Here is a 25,278-nt window from a genome sequence, read left to right on the forward strand (position 1 = left end):
TGCAATACCGTTGAGAAGGGAGATGGGAGAAGTCTATCCTGTACACGTCCCTTATGGTTTGTAGGAGCTACCGATTGTCTAATGGTCTGCCGCCATTCCATGAAAAACTGGCATCAGGATCTCCCCGGTGGGCCAGGAGAAAACTGGGTGGATCCATTTCGGCCTCCCTTGGGGCAACTCCACCTTCCATTCTTCCTCTTCTAATCCTGCCTGTGGGACTGACGGGGCCTACGAAGAGTGGCACTTTTTTGGATTTTCTTCAGGGAAACCATTGTCGTCTTGAGCTAGTACAGTCATGAGTCTTCTTGGGAATGATGCCACAAGTCTTTCACCCCTGGATTTGGGGATCCTCTGCCATTCTTCCTTGCAGATCCTCTCCAGTTCCGTCAGGTGGATGGTGAACGTTGGTGGACAGCCATTTTCAGGTCTCTCCAGAGATGCTCAGTTGGGTTTAGGTCAGGGTTCTGGCTGGGCCAGTCAAGAATGGTCACAGTTGTTCTGAAGCCACTCTTATGATTGGGTCACCGAGGAGAGCAGGCCAGGCTAAGCCACAGAAAACTAGAGAGGTTGGTAACTAAGCCGATTGCAGACCTCTGATCCTATCCACACAACTAGCAGTAGCCGTGGAGCGTGCCTACGATGCCCTAGACACCTCGGCACAGCCAGAGAGCTAACTAAGCCTAAAGCAAGAAAAGGGAAATCTAAACTGCCCCGGAGCAGACCCCAAAGGAATAGATAGCCCCCAAACATATATTGTCGGTGAGACAAGATGAAAACACTAACATAGGCAGAAAAATAGATTGAGCAAATGATGGGGCCCACACTGACTAGACAGGACAGGAAAGACACTGTCTGCAATCACACAAAAAACCCTGCAAAAAGTCCAACATGTCTGATGCAAAAAACACTTAAGTCACACGACTTCACCCACTATATCAGCACTCCAGTATATTCTGAAAGCAAAGCAAAAAGAGACCAATCTAATAAGGGACAAAAACAAACTGACACAAGCAGTAACATATGGGCAGTGATTCAGCACAGCCCCAGCCGGAGCTGGCTGGCCTGCACAAAACTGAGATCGACAAAACCAGATCAAATGCAAACAGAATAGCAAATGAACCACTTAGCTGAACCATGCAGGGACAGAGCTGGAGAAATCAGACATCAGAAGGCACAGGAAGAAAATCACCAGCAGGGATAGAGGGAGTCAGCTGTCTTAAATCCCAATCAGAAACCCCAGATCTCCAATCGTCATCATCATTATCAGGTGGCAAGCCTCTGTCAATCAGATCAGCTCCACTACCTCCAGTAACCACCAGAGGGAGCCCAGAAAAAGAACTCAATCTGACCAGCTCCACTATCTTCAGTAATCACCAGAGGGAAGCCAGAGAGAGAATTCAAAACACCCCTCCTTTGTTATTTTAGCTGTGTGCTTAGGGTCATTGCCTTGTCGGAAGGTGAACCTTCAGCCAAGTCTGAGGTCCAGAGCACACTGTAAGAGGTTTTCATCCAGGATATCTCTGTACTTGGCCGCATTCATGTTTCCTTCAATTGCAACCAGTCGTCCTGTCCCTGCAGCTGAAAAACACCCCCATAGCATGATGCTGCCACCACCATGCTTCACTGTAGGGATTGTAATGGGCAGGTGATGAGCAGTGCCTGGTTTTCTCCACACATACCATTTAGAATTATCACCAAAAAGTTCTATCAGTCTCATCATGTGTTTTTTTTTTTTTTTTTAGCAAACTCTATGTGGGCTTTCATATGTCTGGCACTGAGGAGAGGCTTCCGTCGGGCCACTCTGCCATAAAGGCCCGACTGGTGGAGGGCTGTAGTGATAGTTGACTGTGGAACTTTCTCCCATCTCCCTACTGCATCTGTGGAGCTCAGCCACAGTGATCTTGTGGTTCTTTCTTTACCTCTCTCACCAAGGCTCTTCTCCCACGATTGCTCAGTTTGGCTGGACGGCCAGGTCTAGGAAGACTTCTGGTGGTCCCAAACTTCTTCCATTTAAGGATTGTGGCGGCCACTGTGCTCTTAGGAGCCTTGAGTACTGCAGAAATTCTTTTGTAACCTTGGCCCGATCTGTGCCTTGCCACAATTCTGTCTCTGAGCTCCTTGGCCAGTTCCTTTGGCCTCATGATTCTCATTTGGTCTGACATGCACTATGAGCTGTGAGGTCTTATATAGACAGGTGTGCGCCTTTACACATCAAGTCCTATCAGTGTAATTACACACAGCTGGACTCCAATGAAGGAGTAGAACCATCTCAAGGAGGATCACAGGGAAATGGACAGCATGTGACTTACATATGAGTGTCTGAGCAAAGGGGCTGAATACTTATGTGATAGTTCAGCTTTTCTTTTTTAATACATTTTCAAAAACTTCTACTTGTTTTTTCAGTTAAGATGGGGAGCAGAGTGCACATTAATGACAAAAAAAAAAAAAAAGAACTTTTTTGAATTTACCAAATGGCTGCAATGAAACAAAGAGTGAAAAATGTAAAGGGGTCTGAATACTTTCCGTACCCACTGCGTGCACTTTACAAATGGTAATATCCCATTTTTTGGGCTGTTAAAGGGAATCTGTCACCCCACTTTTGCTCTGAGATGCGACCACCGCCATCAGGGGCTTCTCTCCAGCATTCTGTACTGCATTCTGTAATGCTGTAGATAAGCCCCCGATGTAACCTCAAAGATAAGAAAAACGAGTTATATTATACTCACCGGGGGGGGGGGCGGTCCGGCGCCTCACATCTTCATACGATGCCGTCCTCCTCCTTGCTTCTCCCTCGGCTCCTACGCAAGTGCAATACTCTGACCTACTGAGGGCAGAGCAGAGTACTGCAGTGCGCAGGGAAAGGTCAGAGAGGTCCGGCACATGCGCACTGCAGTACTCTGCTCTGCCCTCAATAGGGCCGATATAGTGCGCCTGCGCAGGAGCCGAGGGAGAAGCAAGAAGGAGAACGTCATCGTATGACGATGGAGGCGCCGGACCGGACACCGGGTGAGTATAATCTGACAGGTTTTTCCTCATCTTTCAGGTTACATCGGAGGCTTATCTGCAGCATCACAGAATGCAGTACAGAATGCTGGAGAGAAGCCCCTGATGGCGGTGCCCGCAGCTGATTGTCACCCCATTTTCGGCCTATCAGCTGCGGGCACCGCCATCAGGGACTTATCTCCAGCATTACAGAATGCAGTACAGAATGCTGGAGAGAAGCCCCTGATGGCAGTGGTCGCATCGCAGAGCAAAACTGGGGTGACAGATTCCCTTTGAGAAATACCGCACTCTTCCTCCCACCTATACACTCTGGCTAATTTAGCGTGTATAGCTGGGATATTTTTTGCTTGTTAGCATATCTGGTATAGTGAATTATGATTTAAGCATTTTTATTTTCTTTTCTGCTTGCTAATAAGTATTTCTCTTTATTTTAGTGATGACTGACATTTCACATTGCCTTTTTCTCTCCATATATGTCGCACACATTGCATTCTGTGACATGTAGAGGCCCATGATACTGTGAGGCGGCGCCTTCTCTCCTTGTCAGTTTATGTGACCAGAGGCCGCTCATTACACCAGGGCCGTAACGGGGGCATAATGGGGAGGGGGGGGGGGGGGGGGGTGTAAGGGCCATTATACAGGGGATATAATGGGGGGGGGGTGTAAGGGCCATTATACAGGGGATATAATGGGGGGGTGTAAGGGCCATTATACAGGGGATATAATGGGGGGGGGGTGTAAGGGCCATTATACAGGGGATATAATGGGGGGGGTGTAAGGGCCATTATACAGGGGATATAATGGGGGGGGTGTAAGGGCCATTATACAGGGGATATAATGGGGGGGTGTAAGGGCCATTATACAGGGGATATAATGGGGGGGTGTAAGGGCCATTATACAGGGGATATAATGGGGGGGTGTAAGGGCCATTATACAGGGGATATAATGGGGGGGTGTAAGGGCCATTATACAGGGTATATAATGGGGGGGTGTAAGGGCCATTATACAGGGGATATAATGGGGGGGTGTAAGGGTCATTATACAGGGGATATAATGGGGGGGTGTAAGGGTCATTATACAGGGGATATAATGGGGGGTGTAAGGGCCATTATACAGGGGATATAATGGGGGGGGTGTAAGGGCCATTATACAGGGGATATAATGGGGGGGGGTGTAAGGGCCATTATACAGGGGATATAATGGGGGGGGGTGTAAGGGCCATTATACAGGGGATATAATGGGGGGGGTGTAAGGGCCATTATACAGGGGATATAATGGGGGGGGTGTAAGGGTCATTATACAGGGGATATAATGGGGGGGGTGTAAGGGCCATTATACAGGGGATATAATGGGGGGGGTGTAAGGGCCATTATACAGGGGATATAATGGGGGGGTGTAAGGGTCATTATACAGGGGATATAATGGGGGGGTGTAAGGGTCATTATACAGGGGATATAATGGGGGGGGGGGTGTAAGGGCCATTATACAGGGGATATAATGGGGGGGTGTAAGGATCATTATACAGGGGATATAATGGGGGGGGGTGTAAGGGCCATTATACAGGGGATATAATGGGGGGGGGTGTAAGGGCCATTATACAGGGGATATAATGGGGGGGGGTGTAAGGGCCATTATACAGGGGATATAATGGGGGGGGTGTAAGGGCCATTATACAGGGGATATAATGGGGGGGGTGTAAGGATCATTATACAGGGGATATAATGGGGGGGGGGGTGTAAGGGCCATTATACAGGGGATATAATGGGGGGGGGTGTAAGGGCCATTATACAGGGGATATAATGGGGGGGGGTGTAAGGGCCATTATACAGGGGATATAATGGGGGGGTGTAAGGATCATTATACAGGGGATATAATGGGGGGGTGTAAGGATCATTACAGCGGGGCCGTGATACCCAGGCGGTAAGTCAGACATGGACACTACACGCCGGTCAGTTCATATCATCTACCTGGCGTCAGACATTCCTCCTCTCAGCCGCTGCAGGATGGTTGAGGCCGCCGTGCGCTCCCCTCTGCTCCGGAGATGGTACGCTCCAGTATAAGCCTCTCACTGACCACGCCCTCCTCTCTTCCTGTTCCGTTAGTGTCGGACCAGCTTCTGCGCATGCGTATTCTTGCTTTCTGTCCCCCAGTTTGCGGTGCCCGCCATCTTTCTGAAGACTGTTTTCCACTGTCACAAATATGAAATCACCAACAAGATGGAGCCGACAGCGGAGATGGTTTATAGTTTTGTGTTGACGGAGCTCTAGTTAACAGTTGAACGTTGGTGTCTTAAAGCTCTGGTGGCTGAGGAAGAAAAATGGAAATAACCGACGAGACAAGACAGACGTAAGAATGAGAGGTAAGGACGCCGAGAAGAGACAGCTGAGACTGAATAACGACCCCCCGGGGAGACAGAGAGTGACCGGAGAGCCCCGAGGAGACAGAGACTGACCGGAGAGCCCCGAGGAGACAGAGAGTGACCGGAGAGCCCCGAGGAGACAGAGACTGACCGGAGAGCCCCGAGGAGACAGAGGGTGACCGGAGAGCCCCGAGGAGACAGAGACTGACCGGAGAGCCCCGAGGAGACAGAGACTGACCGGAGAGCCCCGAGGAGACAGAGGGTGACCGGAGAGCCCCGAGGAGACAGAGGGTGACCGGAGAGCCCCGAGGAGACAGAGGGTGACCGGAGAGCCCCGAGGAGACAGAGGGTGACCGGAGAGCCCCGAGGAGACAGAGAGTGACCGGAGAGCCCCGAGGAGACAGAGGGTGACCGGAGAGCCCCGAGGAGACAGAGACTAACCGGAGAGCCCCGAGGAGACAGAGAGTGACCGGAGAGCCCCGAGGAGACAGAGACTAACCGGAGAGCCCCGAGGAGACAGAGAGTGACCGGAGAGCCCCGAGGAGACAGAGAGTGACCGGAGAGCCCCGAGGAGACAGAGGGTGACCGGAGAGCCCCGAGGAGACAGAGAGTGAGCGGAGAGCCCCGAGGAGACAGAGTGACCGGAGAGCCCCGAGGAGACAGAGGGTGAGCGGAGAGCCCCGAGGAGACAGAGAGTGACCGGAGAGCCCCGAGGAGACAGAGGGTGAGCGGAGAGCCCCGAGGAGACAGCGACTGACCGGAGAGCCCCGAGGAGACAGCGACTGACCGGAGAGCCCCGAGGAGACAGCGACTGACCGGAGAGCCCCGAGGAGACAGCGACTGACCGGAGAGCCCCGAGGAGACAGCGACTGACCGGAGAGCCCCGAGGAGACAGAGAGTGACCGGAGAGCCCCGAGGAGACAGAGAGTGACCGGAGAGCCCCGAGGAGACAGAGAGTGACCGGAGAGCCCCGAGGAGACAGAGAGTGACCGGAGAGCCCCGAGGAGACAGAGAGTGACCGGAGAGCCCCGAGGAGACAGAGAGTGACCGGAGAGCCCCGAGGAGACAGAGAGTGACCGGAGAGCCCCGAGGAGACAGAGAGTGACCGGAGAGCCCCGAGGAGACAGAGGGTGACCGGAGAGCCCCGAGGAGACAGAGGGTGACCGGAGAGCCCCGAGGAGACAGAGGGTGACCGGAGAGCCCCGAGGAGACAGAGGGTGACCGGAGAGCCCCGAGGGTGACCGGAGAGCCCCGAGGGTGACCGGAGAGCCCCGAGGAGACAGAGGGTGACCGGAGAGCCCCGAGGGTGACCGGAGAGCCCCGAGGAGACAGAGGGTGACCGGAGAGCCCCGAGGAGACAGAGGGTGACCGGAGAGCCCCGAGGAGACAGAGGGTGACCGGAGAGCCCCGAGGAGACAGAGGGTGACCGGAGAGCCCCGAGGAGACAGAGGGTGACCGGAGAGCCCCGAGGAGACAGAGGGTGACCGGAGAGCCCCGAGGAGACAGAGGGTGACCGGAGAGCCCCGAGGAGACAGAGGGTGACCGGAGAGCCCCGAGGAGACAGAGGGTGACCGGAGAGCCCCGAGGAGACAGAGGGTGACCGGAGAGCCCCGAGGAGACAGAGGGTGACCGGAGAGCCCCGAGGAGACAGAGGGTGACCGGAGAGCCCCGAGGAGACAGAGGGTGACCGGAGAGCCCCGAGGAGACAGAGGGTGACCGGAGAGCCCCGAGGAGACAGAGGGTGACCGGAGAGCCCCGAGGAGACAGAGGGTGACCGGAGAGCCCCGAGGAGACAGAGGGTGACCGGAGAGCCCCGAGGAGACAGAGGGTGACCGGAGAGCCCCGAGGAGACAGAGGGTGACCGGAGAGCCCCGAGGAGACAGAGGGTGACCGGAGAGCCCCGAGGAGACAGAGGGTGACCGGAGAGCCCCGAGGAGACAGAGGGTGACCGGAGAGCCCCGAGGAGACAGAGGGTGACCGGAGAGCCCCGAGGAGACAGAGGGTGACCGGAGAGCCCCGAGGAGACAGAGGGTGACCGGAGAGCCCCGAGGAGACAGAGGGTGACCGGAGAGCCCCGAGGAGACAGAGGGTGACCGGAGAGCCCCGAGGAGACAGAGGGTGACCGGAGAGCCCCGAGGAGACAGAGGGTGACCGGAGAGCCCCGGGGAGACAGAGGGTGACCGGAGAGCCCCGGGGAGACAGAGGGTGACCGGAGAGCCCCGGGGAGACAGAGGGTGACCGGAGATCCCCGGGGCGACAGAGGGTGAGCGGAGATCCCCGGGGCGACAGAGGGTGAGCGGAGATCCCCGGGGCGACAGAGGGTGAGCGGAGATCCCCGGGGCGACAGAGGGTGAGCGGAGATCCCCGGGGCGACAGAGGGTGAGCGGAGATCCCCGGGGCGACAGAGGGTGAGCGGAGATCCCCGGGGCGACAGAGGCTGAGCGGAGATCCCCGGGGCGACAGAGGCTGAGCGGAGAGAGAACAGTGCTAGGCAGAGTGCTGCTGCGGACAGAGCACGCTCAAGATTTGCTGTTGACGCTCACGACTCGCTGGCGACGCTCACGACTTTGTGCATGACTCGGCAGGACTCTCGCTACGATAACGCGATGGGTGGATTTTAGACTTGGCCACAAGAAGAGGCAGATGAGAGACAGCGGTGACCTCGTGGGTGAGACCTGCAGAGACTGAGCGGTGCGTATGGGCATATAGCTCTACTCGTCATTGTTGGACCTTCCAGACCTTGTTGCCGTCTACCGCTTGTGAAGGAGACTCCAGCGTCCTTGGATGATCAGAAATATCGGCTTCCTCATGTATTTCTCCAGCGTATTGCTCCCCCAGGACTTGAGACGACGCTGAAGACCTCTCTGGAAACACAGCACATGTGCCAAAGACGACGTCCATCTTATGTGCCAAAAAGTAAGCAGTGGTTGGTATGTGTATTATGTAACCGGAGGTCATGGCCCTACTGTCAGAGAAGGTAACAGAGTAAGAACAGGAGGGAAACCCTTACACACAGACAGCTTGTGTGTGCACATGTCCGTGTGTTCCCAAGGTCCTTGTGCAAAACACACTGACATGTTTACTGAAGACCTCAGAAAAAAAAATGACTTGGGGGGGGGGGGGGGGGGGGAGTCTAAACAGACAGCTGTGGGCTGATATTAATAGGCTGAGAAGGGGCCATGGATATTGTCCCTTTCCCAGACCAAAAGCATCAGCCCTCAGTCACCCCAGAAATGGCGCGTCCATTAGATGGCTCTTAATCTCCGCTCTTCCCACTTGCCCTGGTGGCGAGTGGGCAATATTTGGTAAGCCAAAGTATCGACTTCTTAATTTCCCTCACTTCTGACTCCACAGCACTGCCTCACTACTAAGCATGTATATAAGGTGCAGCACAGATTCAGGTCCACTACTAGGGCGACCCTTTCGTTACAAAAATGTTTGGTGATAAAATAATAAAGCTTCTGCTCCCCTCCCTTGCCGGTGCTGTTCCTGTGGTGTCAGCATTCGTGATCCCAGGGCTTGTGTGTAGTTGTTGTAACCAGGGCTGTGGAGTCGGAGTCGTGGAGTCGGAGTCGGTGCTCATTTTGGTGGAGTCGGAGTTGGAGTCGGTATAAAATGGACCGACTCCGACTCCTAAAATATATAATAAATTGGGTACAGTAATTCAATGCAGGATGTGCTGAATATTTTTTCATAGGAGTTTGGGAAAGTTATGAAATGTCCTATAAATGGCTGTTCTATTCCTGATCTAAGGCTACATTCACACACAGCATTTTTCCTGTGTTTTTTGAGGATACGTTTTTCAGCTGCAAAAGCAGATCAGCTTTTTAAAAAACTGCATCACCTGAAAGGTTTTTGAGCTCATAGATAATGTTTTCAATAGCAAAAGCAGATTAGAAATCTGCTCTATCTATCCATATCTGTCTATCCATATCATATCTGTACCAAAAAGAATGAAAACCGGGTAGTACACCAATATATATTCTGTTCTATCTAAATATCTTGATTATTGGATCATAAAAATGATTAAATGTCTGAGGTTCACATTGTACTACAATAAATTTTTCACTTAAATATAAGCAATATATGTGGGAGTCGGAGTCGGTGTAAGGGAAATTGAGGAGTCGGAGTCGCAGGTTTGGCTTACCGACTCCACAGCCCTGGTTGTAACACGTGACGCTGGCGCCCAATCAGCGTCTCCGTCTTCGTGCAAATCAAACATGAAGAGAAAGTCCGGGCTGCAGCTGATCTTGGACTTTCTTTTCCTACTCCGTTAGACAGGAAGCGGGGACAGTGACGCCAGCGCTGATTGGGTGCCGGCGCCCCATGTCACAAGAGACCGAGTGCCGACACCGCATGAATTGCGCCAGCACGGGAGGTGAGTATAAGCTTTATTATTTTATGGGAGCCAAGCATGGGGTATAAGAAGAAGTTGTCCAAGTAGTGGACAACATATTTAACGACCAGGGGTATTTTTGGTTTTGCATTTTCATTTTTCGCTCCCCTTCCCAGAGCCATATCTTTTTTTTATTTTTCCGTCAATATGGCCATGTGAGGGCTTGTTTTTTGCGGGACGAGTTGTACTTTTGAATGACCATTGGTTTTAGCATGTGTACTACAAAACGGGAAAAAACTTCCATGTGTGGTGAAAATTGCAAAAAAGTGCAATCCCACACTTGTTTTTTACTTGGGTTTTTGCTAGGTTCACTAAACGCTAAAACTGAGCTGGCATTACGATTCTCCAGGTCATTACGAGTTCATAGACACCAAACATCTCTAAGTTCTGTTTTATCTAAGTGGTGAAAAAAAATTCCAATGTTTGTTAAAAAAAAAAAAAAAAAGCGCCATTCTCCGAGACCTGTAGCATCAACATTTTTCGTGATCTCGGGTCGGGTGAGGGCTTATTTTTTTTGCGCGCTGAGCTGTTGTTTTTAATGAAACCAATTTTGTGCAGATACGTTCTTTTGATCTCCCAATTCTGAACACAGCGATACCTAATGTGTGTAGGTGTGATTTTGTTTTGAAAGAGGGGTGATTTAGGCTGAGTTCACACGTGGCGTTTTTTTCGCGTTTCCGCGGCGGTTTTAACCAGGGCTGTGGAGTCGGTAAGCCAAACCTGCGACTCCGACTCCGACTCCGACTCCTCAATTTCCCTTACTCCAACTCCGACTCCGACTCCCACACAGATTGCTTATATTTAAGTGAAAAATTTATTGTAGTACAATGTGAACCTCAGACATTTAATCATTTTTATGATCCAATAATCAAGATATTTAGATAGAACAGAATATATAGAATCGTAGAGTTGGAAGGGACCTCCTGGGCCATCTGGTCCAACCCCCTGCTCAAAGCAGGATTCGCTAAATCATCCCAGTCAGATGTCTGTCCAGCCTCCGTTTGAAGACTTCCATTGAAGGAGAACTCACCACTTCTCGTGGCAGCCTGTTCCGCTCATTGATCACTCTAACTGTCAAAAAATTTTTTCTAATATCTAATCTGTGTCTCCTCCCATTCAGTTTCATCCCATTGCTTCTAGTCTTTCCTTGTGCAAATGAGAATAAAGTTGATCCTTCTACAATGTGACAGCCCTTTAGATATTTGTAGACAGCTATTAAGTCTCCTCTCAGTCTTCTCTTTTGCAAACTAAACATTCCCAAATCCTGCAACCTTTCCTCATAAGACAGGGTTTGCAGACCGGTCACCATTCTGGTCGCTCTTTTCTGAACTTGCTCCAGTTTGTTGATGTCTTTTTTTAAAATGTGGTGCCCAAAACTGGACACAATATTCCAGATGAGGTCTGACCAAAGAGGAGTAAAGGGCAATAATGACTTCACGTGATCTAGACTGTATGCTTCTGTTAATACATCCTAGATTGCATTTGCCTTTTTTGCTGCTGCATCACACTGTTGACTCATATTCAGTCTGTGATCTATTAGTATACCCAAGTCTTTTTCACATGTGCTGTCACTTAGCCCTATTCCTCCCATTCTATATATGCTTTTTTCATTTTTATTGCCCAGATGTAGTACTTTGCATTTCTCCCTGTTAAAAACCATTCTGTTAGTTGCTGCCCACTTCTCCAGTTTATTTATATCTTTTTGAATCCTTTCCCTCTCTAGTATTAGCTATCCCTCCTAGCTTTGTGTCATCAGCAAATTTAATCAGTTTACCCTCAATTCCTTCATCTAAATCGTTGATAACGATGTTGAACAATACAGGGCCCAGGACAGAGCCCTGTGGTACCCCACTTGAGACATTTTTCCAACTGGATGTGCAGCCATTTACGACCACTCTTTGGGTCCGATCACTAAGCCAGTTATGAATCCACCTAACAGTTGCCTTGTCCATTCCATACTTAGTCATTTTTTCAATAAGGATTGTATGAGAGACTTTGTCAAATGCTTTGCTGAAGTCAAGATGTACTATATCTACAGCATTTCCTTGATCTACCCAATCTATTGTGAGTTCATTCTCCCCTTCACCTTTGATGTCTGATGAACTCCCTCTGCTGGTGAAGAGAGGTAGTGAAATTGATTGGGATGGGAAGAACCTGTTATCTGAACAGGCGGAGTGTGATTGGACATCTGGTATTTCTGAGTGGATATAAGGCAGCCGACGCCCTGCAGGGCTGCTGGTGATTCTTTCTGCTCTGAGCTCTTGCATCCAGTTTAGTTCCTGTCTACTAAAAGTTAAGTTTTTGCCCTACTATTATTCCATGAGATTTTATCTGGTTTCCTTAGTGTTTGTATTCAGCCAGTCCTGGTTGGGACTGGCTGAATTCCATTTTTGTCTGTGATCAGTTGATCTTTGCTCTGTTTTCAGAATATACCTGAGTGCTGATATAGTGATTTTGAAGTCTAGCGACTTCAGGGCCTTTTTTCCTTATCAGACGGTTGGGACATTTTTGGTAGGGTTTTTTGCGGATTGCAGCCAGCATCTTTTCTGTCCTGTCCTATCTAGTTAGTTGGGCCCCATCGTTTGCTCAGCCTGTCTTTCTGTCTGTGTTTCTGTTTTCATCTGTATTTCACCGACAATACATGTTGGGGGCTGTCTATTGCTTTGGGGTCTGCTCTGGGGCAGTTTAGCTTTCCCCTTTCCTTCTTTAGGCTTATGTAGTTCTCCGGCTGTGATGAGGGGTCTAGGGCACCGTAGGAACCCCCCACGGCTACTGTTAGTTGTGGTGTATAGGATCTGGGGTCTGCAATCCGATAGCTACCAAACTCTCCGGTTTTCTGGACTTAGCTTGTATTTTTGTTTTCTCCTCCTCCGGTGACTCATTCCTAACACCAATCAGTGATTCCGTCATAGAAGGAAATTAAGTTAGTCTGACATGACTTATTAGTTACAAACCCATGCTGACACTGTTTAATCACTTCATTCTTATCCAGGTACTGGCATACATGTTGTTTAATAATTTGTTCAAAGATCTTTCCTGGTATAGAAGTCAGACTCACCGGCCTATAGTTGCCTGGGTCCACCTTCTTCCCCTTTTTGAAGATAGGAACAACATTTGCTCTTTTCCAGTCTTCTGGGACTTCTCCTGTTCTCCAAGAATATTCAAAGATAATAGAGAGGGGTTCAAAAATTTCTTCTGCTATCTCCTTAAGTACTCTGGGGTGTAATTCATCTGGACCTGGAGACTTGAATTCATTTAGGTTAGCTAAGTGTTTCCTCACAATCTTTCTGTTTATAGATATCCTGGATTCTTCTATTCCCTTAATAGGACAGTGAAGAACAGTTGATGTTACATTTCCTTTCTGAGAGAAAACAGATGCAAAATAGGAATTTAAAAGTTCGGCCTTCTCAACATCCTGTCTTACCATTTTCATCATTTTCATCCTGTAAAAATCCTATAGCATCTTTGACTTTTTTCTTTTACTTTTGACATATCCCCAAAATCCTTTATTATTGCTTTTGACATCTCTTGCAAGCCTCAATTCATTGTCAGCTTTATCTAATCTGATTTGTGCCTTGCAGGTTCTGCCGACAGCATTATATTCATCTTTAGATATGCCTCCCTCTTTCCATTTTATAAACATTTTTTTTCTTCCTTTTTAGCATGTGCTTAACCCCTTCATGACCCAGCCTATTTTGACCTTAATGACCTGGCCATTTTTTGCAATTCTGACCAGTGTCCCTTTATGAGGTAATAACTCTAAAACGCTTCAACGCATCCTAGCGATTCTGAGATTGTTTTTTTCGTGACATATTGGGCTTCATGTTAGTGGTAAATTTAGGTCGATAATTTTTGCGTTTATTTGTGAAAAAAATCAGAAATTTGGCGAAAATTTTGAAAATTTCGCAATTTTCAAATTTAGAATTTTTATTCTGTTAAACTAGAGAGTTATGTGACACAAAATAGTTACTAAATAACATTTCCCACATGTCTACTTTACATCAGTACAATTTTGGAAGCAAAATATTTTTTTGTTAGTAAGTTATAAGGGTTAAAAGTTGACCAGTGATTTCTCATTTTTACAACAAAATTTACAAAACCATTTTTTTTTTTTTATGGACCACCTCACATTTGAAGTCACTTTGAGGGGTCTATATGGCAGAAAATACCCAAAAGTGACACCATTCTAAAAACTGCACCCCTCAAGGTGCTCAAAACTACATTCAAGAAGATTATTAACCCTTCAGGTGCTCCACAGGAACTAAAGCAATGTGGAAGAAAAAAAATGGACATTTTAATTTTTCCAAAACAAATTTTCTTTCAGCATCAATTTTTTTCATTTTCACATGGGTAACAGGATAAAATGGATCCTAAAATTTGTTGGGCAATTTCCCCGGAGTACATCGATACCTCATATTTGGTCATAAACCACTGTTTGGGCGCATGGCAGGGCTCAGAAGGGAAGGAGCACCATTTGACTTTTTGAATGGAAAATATGCTGGAATATTTAGCGCTTGCCATGTCGTGTTTGGAGAGTCGCTGTGTGCCTAAACACTGGAGCTCCCCCACAAGTGACCCCATTTTGGAAATTAGACCCTCCAAGGAACTTGGCTAGATGCATACTGATCACTTCTCAAATTGATCCGTAAGAAAAAAAAAAGTACTTTTTTTTTCACGCAAATTTTCTTTTAGCCTCAGTTTTTTCATTTTCACATGGGCAACAAGGATAAAATGGATCATAAAACTTGTTGGGCAATTTCTCCTGAGTGCACCGATACCTCATATGTGGTCATAAACCACTGTTTGGGTGAACGGCAGGGCCCGGAAGGGAAGGAGCGCCATTTGACTTTTTGAAATGAAAATTAGCTCCAATCGTTAGCGGACACCATGTTGTGTTTGGAGATCCCCTGTTTGCCTAAACTTTGGAGCTCCCCCACAAATGACCCAATTTTGGAAACTAGACCCCCTAAGGAACTTATCTAGATGCATAGTGAGCACTTTGAACCCCAGGTGCTACACAGAAGTTTATAATGCAGAGCAGTGAAAATTAAAAATCTTTTTTTTCCAAAAAAAAAAAATTTTTTAGTCAGCAATTTTTTATTTTCACAAGGGTACCAGGATAAATTGGACCCCAAAAGTTGTTGTCCAGTTTGTCCTGAGTACGCTTTTACCCCATATGTGGGGGGGAACCACTGTTTGGGCACACGTCAGGGCTCGGAATGGAAGTAGTGACGTTTTGAAATGCAGACTTTGATGGAATACTCTGCAGTTGTCATTACGTTTGCAGAGCCCCTGATGTGCCTAAACAGTGGAAACCCCCCACAAGTGACCCCATTTTGGAAACTAGACCCCCCAAGGAACTTATGTAGACGTGTTGTGAGCACTTTCAACCCCCAAGTGCTTCACAGAAGTTTATAATGCAGAGACGTGAAAATGAAAAAATCATTTTTTTCCACAAAAATAATTTTTTAGCCCCCTATTTTTTATTTTCCCAAGGGTAACAGGAGAAATTAGTCCCCAAAAGTTGTTGTGCAATTTTTCCTGAGTACCCTGATACCCCATAAGTGGGGGTAAACCACTGTTTGGGCACACGTCGGTGCTTGGAAGGGAGGGAGCACCGTTTGACTTTTTGAACGCAAAATTGGCTGGAATCAATGGTTGCACCATATCGCGTTTGGAGAGCCCCTGATGTGCCTAAACAGTGGAAACCCCTCAATTCTAACTTCAACCCTAACCCCAACACACCCCTAATCCCAACCCTCTTTCCAACCCTAACCCTCTTTCCAACCCTAACCCTAATGGAAAAATAAAAATATTATCTTTATTTTATTAGTTGTGCCTACCTATGGGGGTGATAATCGGGGGGTTCATTTACTTATTATTTCATTTTGATCACTGTGAGAGTGATCAAGATGAAATAACGGAATCTGCAGCCGGCAGATTCTGGCGGGTGCACTGCGCATGCGGCAGATTGCCGCTGTCATTCAGTGGCGGGGGGGCGATCGCCGGTGGGGGGGGCGAATCGGTGTCTCCAGCCATGTCCGATGCTACAGCAGCATCGGCCATGGCTGGATTGTAATATTTCATCAATTTTCATTGATGAAATATTACTATCGCTCTGATTGGCTGTTTCACTTTTAAAAGCCAATCAGAGCGATCGTAACCATGTGGGGGCGAAGCCACACCCCCTGTGGTGAATTACAAAGCCCCCTGTATCTGCGGGTCAGGTGACCTTTCATTGACCCCGGTCACCCGACCCACAGGGTATGCGTCATAGGTTGGATTGGCACCGACTTTCATGACGCGTACGCTGTGTCACAGGTCGGGAAGGGGTTAAGTTCTGTGTTCACCCATCCTGGTTTCCTTAAATGCTTCCTATTCTTCCCTCTTTTCGGAATTGTTAACAATTGTGCTTTGAGAATTTCATTTTTCAAGATTTCCCATCCTTCCTGGACATTTTTGTCTTTAAGGATATCCAGCCATTGGATCCCTCCAATTCTCTTTCTGAATCCCTTAAAATCTGCCTTTCTGAAATCTAACCTTGACGTCTGAGTCTTCACAGGTCTTCCGCCTCTAGTTATCCAAAATTCTAAAATAGCATGGTCGCTACCTCCTAGGGTCCCAGCCACTTTTACCTCCTCAACCATTTCCTCCCTGTTTATAAGGATTAGATCCAAGGTAGCAGTTCCCCTTGTTTTCTCCCTTACCTTTTGGAAGATAAAGTTGTCAGCAAGAGAGGATAAGAATTTCCTTGACCTGTTAGTTTTGCCTGAGAGAGATTCCCAACAAATGTCTGGATAGTTGAAATCTCCCATGACAACTATGTCATATTTTTTGGAGAACTTGGCCATTTGATGCATAAAGAGTTCATCCATAGCTTCAGCTTGCACAGGCGGCCTGTAGTAAATGCCTACAATGGTGTCCTTTCCATTGTTCTGTCCTTGTATTCTTACCCAAACAGTTTCCACAGAACTCCCAGTCTCTGAAGCTTCAATCTCTGTGCAGATATACGCGTTTCTAACATACAATGCGACACCCCCTCCTCGTTTATCAAGTCTGTTTCTTGCAAATAAGTTGTATCCTTCTAGTCTTGTATTCCAATCATGTGTATTGTCCCACCAAGTTTCAGTGATTCCAATGACATCATATTTCTTTTCCTGTGTTAGTAGTTCCAATTCTCCTTGTTTGTTGCCCATGCTTTGTGCATTAGTATAGAAACATTTTAGTTTGTGATTGGTTTCTCTTTCTCCAATATTTTTATTAATTAGATTCTTTCGTCTTTGTTCTTCCTTTCCACTTCTAATAGCAGAGTTCTCAATAGCATTTGTCAGGTGTATGGCTTTTTCTGGTCTTTTGCTTCCCTTCCCATGTTGTTCTAGTTTAAAGCTCTCCTTACAAGTGTAGCAAGGCGACTTCCAAATACATGTTTTCCAGTCTTCGTAAGGTGCACCCCATCTCTAGCAAGTAGTCCATCGTATAAGTAGTTCACTCCCTGATCCAGAAATCCAAATCGTTGCTGACGGCACCATCGACGTAGCCAGTTGTTCACCTGCAGAATCTTATTCCACCTCCTTGTTCCATGGCCATCCACTGGGAGGATGGAAGAGAAGACCACCTGCGCTCCCAGTTCTTTCACTTTCTTGCCTAAGTCTTCAAAGTCTCTGCAGATGGTTTCCAGGTCGTTTCTTGCGGTGTCATTTGTCCCCACATGTAGTAGCAGGAATGGGTAGTCATCTGTAGGTCTGAAGAGTCCTGATCTCCTGTCAGACACATCTTTAATTTTTGCACCTGGAAGACAGCACATTTCTCTTGAAGTTATATCCGGTCTGCAGATAGCGGCCTCTGTTCCTCTCAACAGGGAATCCCCCATGACCACCACTCTCCGTTTCTTCTTCACAACATTTTTCTTTCTCCATCCAGGAGGACTCTGAAGGCGTGCAAGGTTGCTGTTTGTTGGCAAAGTCTTATCCTGATGTATTTCTTCATCGTTTTCCTGCGTGAGAGCCTGGTACTGGTTTCTGAGCAGTATGGGTGCTGACTGCCTCCTGATCCTCCTGCTTCTCTGGGTCACATGTCTCCATTCCTCTGTTTCTTCAGGTGCACTTCGAATTTCTTCTCTTTCTGTAACATGAAGAGATAATTCTGCTCTGTCCAAGAACTCTTCACCTTCCTTAATGATCTTCAACGTAGCTAACCTCTCTTCCTCCAGCAGGGACACGAGCCGCATTTGTGGCATGTGAAGTTTGGCTTTTCCACTGGTAAATCTGTGAACATGTAGCAAGAAATGCAGCTCACCAAATGGCTCCTGGCCTCTTCCATCTTGAGATTTCTTAAAAACGATGAAAGATGAGCCAAAATTCGCAGAGACTCTTCACTTATCCCAGAAGGCACTGGGAATATGCAAATGATCTCCTCAAGACTCTTCCCTGGTTTTCCCCTATGGCATTCTTGTACATAGGGGGTAGTATTATAGTAGTTATATTCTTGTACATAGGGGGTAGTATTATAGTAGTTATATTCTTGTACATAGGGGCAGTATTATAGTAGTTATATTCTTGTACATAGGAGCAGTATTATAGTAGTTATATTCTTGTACATAGGAGCAGTATTATAGTAGTTATATTCTTGTACATAGGAGCAGTATTATAGTAGTTATATTCTTGTACATAGGAGCAGTATTATAGTAGTTATATTCCTGTACATAGGGACAGTATTATAGTAGTTATATTCTTGTATATAGGGGCAGTATTATAGTAGTTATATTCTTGTAAATAGGAGCAGTATTATAGTAGTTATATTCTTGTATATAGGGAGCAGTACTATAGTAGTTATATTCTTGTACATAGGGGCAGTATTATAGTAGTTATATTCTTGTACATAGGAGCAGTATTATAGTAGTTATATTCCTGTACATAGGAGCAGTATTATAGTAGTTATATTCTTGTACATAGGAGCAGTATTATAGTAGTTATATTCCTGTACATAGGGGGCAGTATTATAGTAGTAAGATTCTTGTACACAGGAGCAGTATTATAGTAGTTATATTTTTGTACATAGGGGGCAGTATTATAGTAGTTATATTCTTGTACATAGGAGCAGTATTATAGTAGTTATATTCTTGTACATAGGAGCAGTATTATAGTAGTTATATTCCTGTACATAGGAGCAGTATTATAGTAGTTATATTCTTGTACATAGGGTCAGTATTATAGTAGTTATAGTCTTGTACATAGGGGCAGTATTATAGTAGTTATATTCTTGTACATAGGGGCAGTATTATAGTAGTTATATTCTTGTACATAGGGGCAGTATTATAGTAGTTATATTCTTGTACATAGGGGCAGTATTATAGTAGTTATATTCTTGTACATAGGAGCAGTATTATAGTAGTTATATTCCTGTACATAGGAGCAGTATTATAGTAGTTATATTCCTGTACATAGGGCAGTATTATAGTAGTTATATTCTTGTACATAGGGGCAGTATTATAGTAGTTATATTCTTGTACATAGGGGCAGTATTATAGTAGTTATATTCTTGTACATAGGGGCAGTATTATAGTAGTTATATTCTTGTACATAGGAGCAGTATTATAGTAGTTATATTCTTGTACATAGGAGCAGTATTATAGTAGTTATATTCTTGTATATAGGGGCAGTATTATAGTAGTTCTATTCTTGTACATAGGGGCCGTATTATAGTAGTTATATTCTTGTATATAGGGGCAGTATTATAGTAGTTATATTCTTGTACATAGGGGCAGTATTATAGTAGTTATATTCTTGTACATAGGGGCAGTATTATAGTAGTTATTTTCTTGTACACAGGGGGCAGTATTACAGTAGTTATATTCTTGTATATAGGGGGCAGTATTATAGTAGTTATATTCTTGTATATAGGGGGCAGTATTATAGTAGTTATATTCTTGTATATAGGGGGCAGTATTATAGTAGTTATATTCTTGTACATAGGAGCAGTATTATAGTAGTTATATTCTTGTATATAGGAGCAGTATTATAGTAGTTATATCTTGTACATAGGGGCAGTATTATAGTAGTTATATTCTTGTACACAGGAGCAGTATTATAGTAGTTATATTCTTGTACATAGGGGCAGTATTATAGTAGTTATATTGTACATATGGGCAGTATTATAGTAGTTATATTCTTGTACACAGGAGCAGTATTATAGTAGTTATATTCTTGTACATAGGGGCAGTATTATAGTAGTTATATTCTTGTACATAGGAGCAGTATTATAGTAGTTATATTCCTGTACATAGAGGGCAGTATTATAGTAGTTATATTCTTGTACATAGGGGCAGTATTATAGTAGTTATATTCTTGTACATAGAGGGCAGTATTATATTAGTTATATTCTTGTACATAGGGGCAGTATTATAGTAGTTATATTCCTGTACATAGAGGGCAGTATTATAGTAGTTATATTCTTGTACATAGGGGCAATATTATTGTAGTTATATTCTTGTACATAGGGGGCAGTATTATAGTAGTTATATTCTTGTACTGTACATAGGAGTAGTGTTATAGTAGTTATATTCTTGTACATAGGAGCAGTGTTATAGTAGTTATATTCTTGTACATAGAGGGCAGTATTATAGTAGTTATATTCTTGTACATAGGGGCAGTATTATTGTAGTTATATTCTTGTACTGTACATAGGAGTAGTGTTATAGTAGTTATATTCTTGTACATAGGAGCAGTGTTATAGTAGTTATATTCTTGTACATAGAGGGCAGTATTATAGCAGTTATATTCTTGTACATAGGGACAGTATTATAGTAGTTATATTCTTGTACATAAGGGGCAGTATTATAGCAGTAATATTCTTGTACATAGGAGCAGTATTATAGTAGTTATATTCCTGTACATAGAGGGCAGTATTATAGTAGTTATATTCTTGTACATAGGGGCAGTATTATTGTAGTTTTATTCTTGTACATAGGGGGCAGTATTATAGTAGTTATATTTTTGTACATAGGGGGCAGTATTATAGTAGTTATATTTTTGTACATAGGGGGCAGTATTATAGTAGTTATATTCTTGTACATAGGGGCAGTATTATAGTAGTTATATTCTTGTACATAGGGGGCAGTATTATAGTAGTTATATTCTTGTACATAGGGGCAGAATTATAGTAGTTATATTCTTGTACATAGGGGGCAGTATTATAGTAGTTATATTTTTGTACATAGGGGGCAGTATTATAGTAGTTATATTTTTGTACATAGGGGCAGTGTTATAGTAGTTATATTCTTGTACATAGGGGGCAGTATTATAGTAGTTATATTCTTGTACATAGGGAGCAGTATTATACTAGTTATATTCTTGTACAAAGGGGGCAGTATTATAGTGGTTCTATTCTTGTACATAGGAGCAGTATTATAGTAGTTATATTCTTGTACATAGGGGGCAGTATTAGTAGCTATATTCTTGTACATAGGAGCAGTATTATAGTAGTTATATTCTTGTACATAGGGGGCAGTATTATAGTAGTTATATTCTTGTACATAGGGAGCAGTATTATAGTAGTTATATTCTTGTACATAGGGGGCAGTATTATAGTAGTTATATTCTTGTACATAGGGAGCAGTATTATAGTAGTTATATTCTTGTACACAGGGGGCAGTATTATAGTAGTTATATTCTTGTACATAGGGGGCAGTATTATAGTAGTTATATTCTTGTACATAGGGAGCAGTATTATAGTAGTTATATTCTTGTACATAGGGGGCAGTATTATAGTAGTTATATTCTTGTACATAGGGGGCAGTATTATAGTAGTTATATTCTTGTACATAGGGGGCAGTATTATAGTAGTTATATTCTTGTACACAGGGAGCAGTATTATAGTAGTTATATTCTTGTACACAGAGGGCAGTATTATAGTAGTTATATTCTTGTACACAGGGGGCAGTATTATAGTAGTTATATTCTTGTACATAGGGGGCAGTATTATAGTTGTTATATTCTTGTACATGGGGGCAGTATTATAGTAGTTATATTCTTGTACACAGGGGGCAGTATTATAGTAGTTATATTCTTGTATATAGGAGCAGTATTATAGTAGTTATATTCTTGTACATAGGGGGCAGTATTATAGTAGTTATATTGTTGTACATAGGGGCAGTATTATAGTAGTTATATTCTTGTACATAGGGGGCAGTATTATAGCAGTTATATTCTTGTACATAGGAGCAGTATTATAGTAAAAAAAAAAGGAAAAATGGACAAAGAAGCGTAGATGAAAATTATGACAAATTTTATTTTAGTCAAAATTTGTGACACCATTCCTGCCCTACTGCCAAAGCGGTCAAGCTGAAGGATGTTGCAGGCAGGAGATCGCTCTCTATGGCGCCTCCAGACTCTGTCACATGAAAGCAGGTTCACACTGAGCAAATCTGTTAAAAGCACAGGGTGCCAGTGGCGAATTTTCCAATCCTGATGTTCTGTGGCAAATGCAAAGCGTCCTGCACGGTGTTGGGCTGTGAGCACAACCCCCATCTGTGGACGTTGGGCCCTCAGACCAGCCTCATGAAGTCGGTTTCTAACCATTTGTGCACACACATGCACATTTGTGACCTGCTGGAGGTCATTTTGCAGGGCTCTGGGCTGTGCTCCTCCTGTTCCTCCTTGCACAAAGGCAGAGGTAGCGGTCCTGTTGCTGGGTTGTTGCCCTCGTACGGCCCATGTCTCCTGGTGTACTGGTCTTTCTCCTGGTAGCGCCTCCAGCTTCTGGACACTACTCTGACAGACACAGCAAATCTTCTTGCCACAGCCTGCATTGATGTGCCATCCTGGATGAGCTGCACTACCTGAGCCACTTGTGTGGGTTGTAGAGTCCATCTCATGCTACCACGAAAGCACAACCAACATTCAAAAGTGACCAATACATCAGCCAGAAAGCATTGGTACTGAGATGTGTCTGTGGTCCCCACCTGCAGGACCACTCCTTTATTGAGGGTGTCTTGATAATTGCCAATAACTTCCATCTGTTGTCTATTCCATTTGCACAGCAGCATGTGAAATTGATTGTCAATCAGTGTTGCTTCCTAAGTGGACAGTTTGATTTCACAGAAGTTTCATTTACTTGGAGTTATGTTGTTTGTGTTCCCTTTTTTGAGCAGTGTATTTATGTGCCGTACGAATACGGTTTCAGCTTTCTTCCTCCTTAGGACGTAGTGGTATTTCACTTTGTATGTGAAAATTAGCACATGAAACAAGTCAATGACTCGGTTGCGGGGCCTGCATACCTGTCCGTCCTGTCTTGTGCATGATTATCAGACTTGGTATGTTCTCACTGTGCCATCTAATTGAGGATAATTACGACGTCTGTAAAGTGGAGCATAGAAATCATTCCTTTTAATTATCCTCTCGGGCAATGAGCCTGATCAGTGTAATTAATGTAATGTCTGCGCCAGGGCTGTGGAGTCGGTGCTCATTTTGGTGGAGTTGGAGTCGGTATAAAATGGACCGACTCCTAAAATATATAATAAATTGGGTACAGTAGTTCAATGCAGAATATGCTGAATATTTTTTCATAGGAATTTGGTAAAGTTATGAAATGTCCTATTAATGGCTGTTCTATTCCTGATATAAGGCTACAGTCATGGCCAAAAGTTTAGAGAATGATAGAAATATTATATTTTCACATGATCTGCTGCCTCTGGTTTTTATGTGTGTTTGTCAGATGTTTTTATCACATACAGAAATATAATTGCAATCATATTATGAGTAGCAAAAGGTTATATTGACAGTTAGAATGAGTTAGTGCAGCAAGTCAATATTTGCAGTGTTGACCCTTCTTCAGGACCTCAGCAATTCTCCCTGGCATGCTCTCAATCAACTTCTGGATCAAATCCTGACTGATAGCAGTCCATTCTTGCAAAATCAATGCTTTTATTTTGTCTGAATTTGAAGGTTTTTGTTTGTCCACCCGTCTCTTGATGATTGACCACAAGTTCTCAATGGGATTAAGATCTGGGGAGTTTCCAGGCCATGGTCCCAAAATCTCTGTTTTGTTCCCTGAGCCATTTAGTTATCACCTTTGCTTTATGGCAAGGTGCTCCATCATGTTGAAAAAGGCATTGTTGATCGCCAAACTGCTCTTGGACGGTTGGGAGAAGTTGCTCTTGGAGGACATTCTGGTACCATTCTTTATTCATGGCTGTGTTTTTAGGCAAGACTGAGAGAGAGCCCATTCCCTTGGCTGAGAAGCAACCCCACACATGAATGGTTTCAGGATGCTTGACAGTTGGCATGAGACAAGACTGGTGGTAGCGCTCACCTGGTCTTCTCCGAATAAGCCGTTTTCCAGATGTCCCAAACAATCGAAAAGGGGATTCATCAGAGAAAATGACTTTACCCCAGTCCTCAGCAGTCCACTCCCTGTACCTCTTGCAGAATATCAGTCTGTCCATGATGTTTTTTCTGGAGAGAAGTGGCTTCTTTGCTGCCCTCCTTGAGACCAGGCCTTGCTCCAAGAGTCTCCGCCTCACAGTGCGTGCAGATGCACTCACACCTGCCTGCTGCCATTCCTGAGCAAGCTCTGCACTGCTGGTAGCCCGATCCCGCAGCTGAAACACTTTTAAGAGAGGGTCCTGGCGCTTGCTGGTCTTTCTTGGGCGCCCTGGAGCCTTTTTGGCAACAAGGGAACCTCTCTCCTTGAAGTTCTTGATGATGCGATAGATTGTTGACTGAGGTGCAATCTTTCTAGCTGCGATACTCTTCCCTGTTAGGCCATTTTTGTGCAGTGCAATGATGACTGCACGTGTTTCTTTAGAGATAACCATGGTTAACAGAAGAGAAACAATGATGCCAAGCACCAGCCTCCTTTTAAAGTGTCCAGTGGTGTCATTCTTACTTAATCATGACAGATTGATCTCCAGCCCTGTCCTCATCAACACCCACACCTGTGTTAATGGAGCAATCACTGAAACGATGTTAGCTGGTCCTTTTAAGGCAGGGCTGCAATGATGTTGAAATGTGTTTTGGGGGATAAAGTTCATTTTCTAGGCAAATATTGACTTTGCAAGTAATTGCTGTTAAGCTGATCACTCTTTATAACATTCTGGAGTATATGCAAATTGCCATTAGAAAAAATGAAGCAGTAGACTTTGTAAAAATTAATATTTGTGTCATTCTCTAAACTTTTGGCCATGACTGTACTTTCACACACAGCGTTTTTGCTGCGTTTTTTTTGAGGATACGCTTTTCAGTTGCAAAAGCCGATCAGCTTTTTAAAAAACCGCATCACCTGAAAGGTTTTTGAGCTCATAGATAATGTTTTCAATAGCAAAAGCAGATTAGAAATCTGCTCTATCTATATATCCATTTATCCATATCTGTCTATCCATATCATATCTGTACCAAAAAGAATGAAAGCACACAGACTAACACTCCTTTTATTTAGCACCAGTCAGGTACACCTCATAGCTGCCCAAAAGGACGCCCAGGACAGGCATTGCTCGTCTTCAGTAACATCAACATCAACTGATAGT

General features: G+C 45.0%; 2 protein-coding genes across 6 annotated transcripts in view; one reads left to right on the forward strand and one right to left on the reverse strand.

Annotated features, from left to right (window-relative positions):
* The window catches only part of RGP1 (RGP1 homolog, RAB6A GEF complex partner 1), a 54,377-nt gene extending 49,248 nt beyond the window's left edge, over window positions 1-5,129 (reverse strand). The window contains exon 1 of one of the 2 annotated variants that reach the window (XM_073562481.1): window positions 4,971-5,129. Coding sequence is in view for 1 of the 2 variants with exons in the window: in XM_073562482.1 (XP_073418583.1) it covers window positions 4,971-4,984 (14 nt within the window). In the remaining variant the exon portion in view is untranslated. The remainder of the gene's footprint in view (window positions 1-4,970) is intronic. The other variant, XM_073562482.1, reaches the window with a different exon arrangement.
* Window positions 5,130-5,206: 77 nt separating this feature from the next.
* GBA2 (glucosylceramidase beta 2) overlaps window positions 5,207-25,278 on the forward strand; it is a 233,437-nt gene continuing 213,365 nt past the window's right edge. For 2 of the 4 annotated variants that reach the window (XM_073562476.1, XM_073562480.1), the window contains exons 1-2: window positions 5,207-5,362; window positions 8,100-8,278. The gene's annotated coding sequence lies outside the window, so the exon portion shown is untranslated. Of the gene's footprint in view, window positions 5,363-7,947; window positions 8,279-25,278 lie in introns of all 4 variants that reach the window. The other 2 variants (XM_073562478.1, XM_073562479.1) reach the window with 2 other exon arrangements.

The sequence above is a fragment of the Dendrobates tinctorius genome, unplaced genomic scaffold (genome assembly GCF_039654945.1).
Source record: "Dendrobates tinctorius isolate UK_male_01 unplaced genomic scaffold, ASM3965494v1 ptg000353l, whole genome shotgun sequence".
NCBI lineage: Eukaryota > Metazoa > Chordata > Amphibia > Anura > Dendrobatidae > Dendrobates > Dendrobates tinctorius.